Genomic DNA, 7,099 nt, shown 5'->3' with positions numbered 1-7,099 from the left:
GACGTCTTCGAGGACCACGTGATGTGGGATTGGTGCGGGATAGTTTTTGGAAGCCATCTTTATTCTGGGCGGTGTTGGCAAATCTTCTTTTAAAAGAAAGCTATTTAGTGCATGAAGAAACATAAATACACGAATTTTGGATGAGGCTAAATGTAAATATGTTAGTTTTATTGCCGATGTGGAGAGAGAGAGGTTTGCCCAAAACAAAGATGGCTACAATCAGCGCGAAGTTTTGCCAGCCTTGCAGTTTTCTATCATGTCGGCGCTTAAGTTTCGATTGCCCCCGAATGACGGGCCGGTGCTGTCGGTAGTAGACATGCACACTGGCGGGGAACCGCTGCGGATAGTGCTGAGCGGGGCCCCGGTTCCGGATGGAAGCACGGTGCTGGAGAAGAGGCGCTGGGTGCGGGAAAACATGGACTGGGTGCGCCGCCTGCTGATGTTAGAGCCTCGGGGGCACCGGGACATGTACGGGGCTCTGCTGGTGCCCAGCGAGCTGCCAGAAGCCCACCTGGGCGTGCTGTTCATGCACAATGAGGGCTACAGCACCATGTGTGGGCATGCAGTTATTGCCCTGGGGCGATTTGCTGTAGATTACGGGCTTGTGGATCCGCAGGGGCCGGAGACTCCGGTCAATATACACTGCCCCTGCGGAGTGGTGCGCGCCTACGTCTCCCATAATGAGGGCCGCAGCCGCGAGGTGCGCTTCCACAGTGTCCCAGCCTTCACCCTATGCACAGGTAACTTACCATGTACAAAATCATCACCGTGCTAATATCTTACTTTTCTTTATAATAATTATTCATCATAACTACACTCCATGCACCATATGTTATCATCACACCCTGTGCATGGAACATCATGATCATATCCTCTGCACCAGATGATGCACCGAGCCTCCTTTTCTGCTCCTCCAATGACCTACTAATGACTTCTTCACTCATAACCTCATCACACACATGGCTCCAAGACTTTTCTAAAGCTGCCCTAACTCTTCCTCGTCCTAGGCTTGCTCCTACTTTCTGCTCGTTTAAAAGAGCCCTCATCACCCATCTTATCATACTTGCCTACTCGTCTTCTGTCTTTTGAAACCATCACTACTTCCCACCATTCTATATCTCCCATCCTATTGTGTGCAAATTCCCAACCTCCTATATTGTAAGCTCTTCGGGGCAGGGTCCTCTCCTCCTGTGTCACTGTCTGTATCTGTCTGTCATTTGCAACCCCTATTGTACAGCGCTGTGTAATATATAGGTGCTAAATAAATCCTGTTTAATATTATTAATTATTTATTTCACCATCTGCATCTATTATTATTTTTAATATTATTAATATTAATAATATTAACCAGGATTTTTATAGCTCCAAATTATTTTGCAGCAATGTACATCTAATATTTATTATCACGCCCTCTGCTATGTACATAATTTTCACACCCTGTGTACCCAACCTAATTATTACACCTTTTGCACCAAATCCCATTATTACATCTTCTTCACCAGCGGTTATTATCCTATCCTCTGCACCATACATCATCATACCCTCTGCATGGATCTTCTTTATTACAGGTGCTGCACGGTTCTTATGTCACCCTCATCATCCTCACACCCTCTGCAAGCGTCATCATCATTATTACACACCCTGTACCATACAATATTATCACACCTTGTGCACTCTACATTATTTTATCTCCGCAGTGTATGTTGTAATGTCACCCTTGCACCATATGCCATAATCTCTGCATCCTATGTTAGCATACCTTACATTAAATGTACACCCTCTGCTCCGTACTTTATCAGATCCTTTGCACTCCATATTATTATCTTGCTCTCTGAACATTGATATTACACCCTGTGCTCCATGCATTATTGGTTCACATTTAGCAGTGCATTTTATTATTTTGTTATTCTCTGCACAGTACAATATTACATCGGACACTAAACTACATTATGAGTACTTCAACTACACGGTATGAAATTGCTTCATTCTCTGAATTCCACATTATTACCACGCACTCTGAAATTTACATTAGTGGTTCAATATATGCTTAGTATGTTATTACAGCCACTGCACATTCTTGCATTACCCTCAGCAACTTACATTATAAATGCACCTGCAATACTATAATGTACATTATTATCATGGCTTCTGCATAGTACCACATTACTTTGCATGGTATTGTGCATAGTTGTGTTGTTCAGGGACAGTTTCCAGCCTGGGATAGGAGAATACTAAGGACCAAGACAAGATGAATGAAACAAAATACAGGGCCACTGCATGAGAAATGCTATTTTGGTCAACATTAAACCTGAGCCTGGGGGAAGGATTGCTTTTGACTGGGATAGTGATACCTGACACATGGCCTAAACCACGTAGCATAAAAACTAAACAATCTGAGTGCCCAAATGGTCCAGTGAATGCTCAAAGCTTTATCTGAGATCCCAAATAAACCCATATAGATTACATTTTCAGCACTACATCATATTGAATACTATAATGGAGCTTATACGTGTTCCTTACATTACAATTACCCCATCACTGCACCCTCTCCATAGTCTGGTATTGCTACTCCCTCTGCATAAACATTAGACATTATTACTAAAATGTTAATCTCCCTCCTTGCCTTTTATTTCACTGTGCTCTGTGTTTTCATCCAAGGCCAAGCAACGTAAAAACACAATTCCCGTTTAGTCTGTCTGCAGTATGCACTATACACCATATCAAATAGCATGTCTAAGATTCACATTTTGAACTTCACAACTGGCTAATATTATTAATAAACAGGATTAATATGGCACCAACATTACGTAGAGCTGTACATTAATAAGAGGTTGCAAATGACAGAGAGATACAGACAGTGACACAGGAGGAGGAGAGGACCCTGCCCCGAAGAGCTTACAATCTAGGTGGAGGAGGAAGTATCACACAATAGGAGAGATTGAAATATGTACCTTTTTACAGACTTTTATGATTATTTTCCCGTGTCTTTAGAGCCAGAAATCATTCTGGCTCCAAAGAATGTAAGGCTATATTAACATCTGGGCTTTTAAGTTGCGATACATAAAAAAAGTCTGGTCTAACCAAATGTAATGTAGATCAGGTGAATTACCTACCAGGTTGCTACAGCAAAAATAGGAATACCGTTTCCTAACTGGCATGGTCTTTACTTGCCAAAATTGATTATTGGTGTCAGCGGAAACTGACTTGGAGGTCCAAACTGCTTATGACCCTACTCTGGAGGAAATTTAGTTGAGAAACATTGAGTTATATGATGTCTCTGCATATTGTTGTGTTTATTAGTATTTTTATCTTTTAAAAAGAACATCTCTATGAAACATGTTCATCTAATATTTTGTGTGTGCAGATGAGACGGTTAATGTTCCCAATTATGGGGAGGTAGTGGTGGACATAGCATACGGAGGAGCATTCTATGCCTTTGTAAGTGCACAAAGGTTTGGCCTGGATGTGTGCACCTCTAAGACCAGGGATCTGGTAGACGCTGCAGCTGCAGTGACTGATGCTGTGAAGGCTCAGGTAGGGTATGCTGCATGTTCCTACCAATCACTGACCAGTCCTGTCCCCTGTACTCAGGTCTCCTCTACAGGGACCGATATATTAACATAGATTCTAATATTTCTGCTTCATCAATAATAAAACTAACGCCTCTTGTTATCTCTAATTTCAAACATTTACTGAATGTTTTTTAATTTTTTTTCCAGGTTAAAATCAGCCATCCTGACAGTGAAGATCTGGCTTTCTTATATGGCACAATATTGACCGATGGAAAGGATGAGTACAGCGAGGAGCCCACTGCCAATCTCTGTATATTTGCAGATTCCCAGGTAGCTATCTATTTAAACATAGAAAAACCGCATGTGTGAAAGGACTCAAAAATATTCTCTGTCAACCCTGAGATTTACCCTTCAGTCCTGTTTTCTGTAGATAGATGTTGGTGTTAATCAGAATAGGTCATCCGCGATCAGTGTTTACTGACCTTTTTAACACAGGGGAACGCCCTGCTATAATTGCTACATCCACAGCTCACAGTATATTAGCATGATCGTTGGAATGCCCCTTACATTTCTGGCCAGTGGGAAGCATGTCACCCTTACAATAGCCAAAAACATCATTGTTGTCACATATACTGACCTGAGAATTACAAACTGCTCATTGCTCAAGGAGCCCCTTGTAATCTCTGGAGGTACCCTGGTTGAGAAACACTGTACTAGACAGTGAAAGGAGATGCCGCACAGTGATGAGTTTATCACTTTGTCACTCTTCTTTCTCTCATTATCATGATGTTTCTTGTTAGCACATAAACACTATAAGCCTGATTTATTAAAGCATCCCAAGTCTGGAGATGATAGACTATCATGGGTGTACCTGGGCAATCAGCCAATCTGAAATGGATCTAGTCCAGCATTGCAAACATTTGCTATTAGCAAATTATTTTTAAGAAATTATTTTCAGGTTTGCTGGTTCACCCAGATTCTCCCATGTAAGTCTATCTTCTCCAGTTTTGGCGAGCTTTAGCAACTCAGGTCCTTTGCCTTCTTTCTCTAACACTCCAGCACTTCTATTCAGAGTCTGCGAGAGGGAGATATCAGGCTATCAGCTCACAATATTTATGGTAGAATCAACAGATATTTTTCAAACTTATCAAACAGATATATTAAAACACTTTTATTGGTATATTCAACAGACCAGATGGTACCAAATCAGATTTCACATACATTTTAATGTGTAAAAGAGCACCTTGAAGTTTGAAGAAATATTCTGTGCATATTATAATGTGTTTTTAGAAAAAAACAGCCATTGCCCAATATTTGGAACTTCTTTTTTTTGTAGTATACTGGGAGCTAATGAATCAGGATAAAACCAGACAGCTAGCATTTTTAGGAGAAACAGAAGCCAACATAGTTTTGTCAGGTCTTCTTTAGGTAGGTAGGTGATTAAATAGAACTATGAATTGCTATAACAAAAACTTTCTAATAAAAAATAGACCTTGATCAAATTTCAGGTTGCACAATAATTTGTAACATTCGTCAGTGCTGAAAGGGTCAGGTACACAGACTTGAGATCTGGCCTGTTGGATCCTGTTGTTTATATGCATTGCTGTGTGTCACCTGGAGAAGAACTCTTAGTATGTGATAGGTAGGTCCTTCATGAAGCTAAACTAAATGTAAGATTGTTTTTTTGTTTCTATTTTTTCCCACAGGTTGATCGCAGTCCTACTGGGTCTGGTGTGACCGCTCGGATTGCCTTACAATACCACAAAGGCCTAATCCAACTGGAACAAACCAGGACTTTTAAGAGTGGAGCCACAAACTCTCTGTTCACTGGAAAGGCTGTTCAGGTATTTAGAGTTGGGAAACCCCTTTTTTTCTTCATTTTCAATGCCTTAAAATGAAGTTTGCGCTCAGACAGGGCTTTATTGCAGAAAGGGAAAGGTAGTGTCCTTTCTGCAAGGTAATGTCATTTTCTGCAATAAGCATCTCACCTGCCTGTAGAACTGTTAAAAATGTTGAGCTCAGCTTTCATGCGTACCATTTAGTCCTAGCAACCACGGGGGAAGCCAGGATCATCGATATGCTGGCTTCCCCTGCAGTTTATGGGACTGAATGTTACATCATCCCGGCCTGGCCAATCAAGACAATCAAAGATTGCAAGTAGATATAGTAGAGAAGGAGGAAGAAAATGGTGATTTTTCTCAAAAGAACAGGGACAGGTGAGTATATTATAGGGGTCTAGCTCTGCTTTAAAGAACAACTCGAGCTTGGCCTGCATTAGCATTATGTTTAATGCTCGTGTCTGATTTATCCTAATCCAACCCTTTCTCTTTCCAGGAAACAAAGTGTGGTGCACATAAAGCTGTGATTGTGGAGGTCTCTGGCCAGGCTTACTACACTGGAACAGCAAGCTTTGTTCTGGAAAATGAAGATCCGCTAAAAGATGGATTTCTTCTCAAATAACAACCAAAATCTAAGTCAAATGCTATAGCTCCAGAAGAGAGATTGTACAATCATGAAAATGTATTTAGAGCTTAACCACATAGGCAATTTAGGTCTCCTGCTAAAGAGCGATCTAACTTCTAGCTCACAGTCACCTAATTTGTATTCTTTTTATGCTAACAGTTAATGGAAATACTAACAAAGAGCATAATAACTGAGAATTTGTAGAGATTTGAATCCCCGCTCTAATTATAATATAATAGGGCAGCCTTACATCTCAGGGATAAGCTATGTGTTGTTATTCAGTTCATATTTTCACCCTGTCAATTAGAGTCTTAAATGTCGCTGTGCTGGAGGAAAGTAAAGCTGTCTAGTTTCTTTTTCTTTATATATATATATATATATATATATATATATATATATATAAATGAAAGCCCCTTTTTAATGTCAATGATTCATTGAGCTCAGGCAAATTTTAGTACAACCCTACAGCATGATACACCCAGCATTTTACATTATGAAGCGGTGAGGCTGCACTATTATATCCATTCTAGAGTGAAGTTGCAGACTGTTACAAAAGCCAATTGCCACTTGTATTTGAAAGATAAAATGTCTCATTTACTTTAATTTTCAGGGGCTTCTGCCTTTACTATCCACAAATCCCCTCCATAGTTGTGAGGATGGAATAAAGTCTGAATTAAAGAATACAACAGATACTCCATTTGAGTTAAGTCCATGAAATTATTTGATAGTTGATGGATTTTAACCCCCTAAGACAATGACCATAGCAGTAAATAGGGTCTGCTCTGTAATTACTAGCAGGCTAAAGAGAGGGTTTCCCTAATAGAATTGAGGAAAAGAGGAAAGAACATTGGTGGACCATACCAACCAATCAGATGCTAATGTAGTCAATGCACATTATAACAGAAAATACAGATCTGATTGGTAGCACTAGGTAACACTGCAGATTTTCATTTGCTTTCGTTTAGGAATATATCATTTTAAACATACCAGATTTATATAATATATACCACATATCAAATGAAAAAGTGTATGAAACATAAAAGCTTGATATATTGTATAATGTAATTTCCAGTAATAGTTGCTATAACTAAAAAAAAGTGCACACATTCATCTCTAGAAAAAAA

At 39.9% G+C, this 7,099-nt stretch overlaps 1 protein-coding gene across 1 annotated transcript; it reads left to right on the top strand.

Moving 5' to 3' along the window:
* The first annotated feature begins 210 nt into the window (after positions 1-210).
* On the top strand, positions 211-6,802 carry L3HYPDH (trans-L-3-hydroxyproline dehydratase). Its single transcript, XM_072428852.1, has 5 exons — positions 211-740; positions 3,365-3,534; positions 3,720-3,842; positions 5,219-5,356; positions 5,847-6,802. The coding sequence occupies exons 1-5, from the start codon at positions 257-259 to the stop codon at positions 5,970-5,972; spliced, it is 1,041 nt and encodes a 346-aa protein (XP_072284953.1). The 5' UTR covers positions 211-256; the 3' UTR covers positions 5,973-6,802.
* Positions 6,803-7,099: the final 297 nt, after the last annotated feature.

This window comes from Pyxicephalus adspersus, chromosome 12, assembly GCF_032062135.1.
Source record: "Pyxicephalus adspersus chromosome 12, UCB_Pads_2.0, whole genome shotgun sequence".
Lineage (NCBI taxonomy): Eukaryota > Metazoa > Chordata > Amphibia > Anura > Pyxicephalidae > Pyxicephalus > Pyxicephalus adspersus.
Note: the sequence above shows the minus strand (reverse complement) of the source record. Positions and strands in the feature narration are given on the sequence as shown.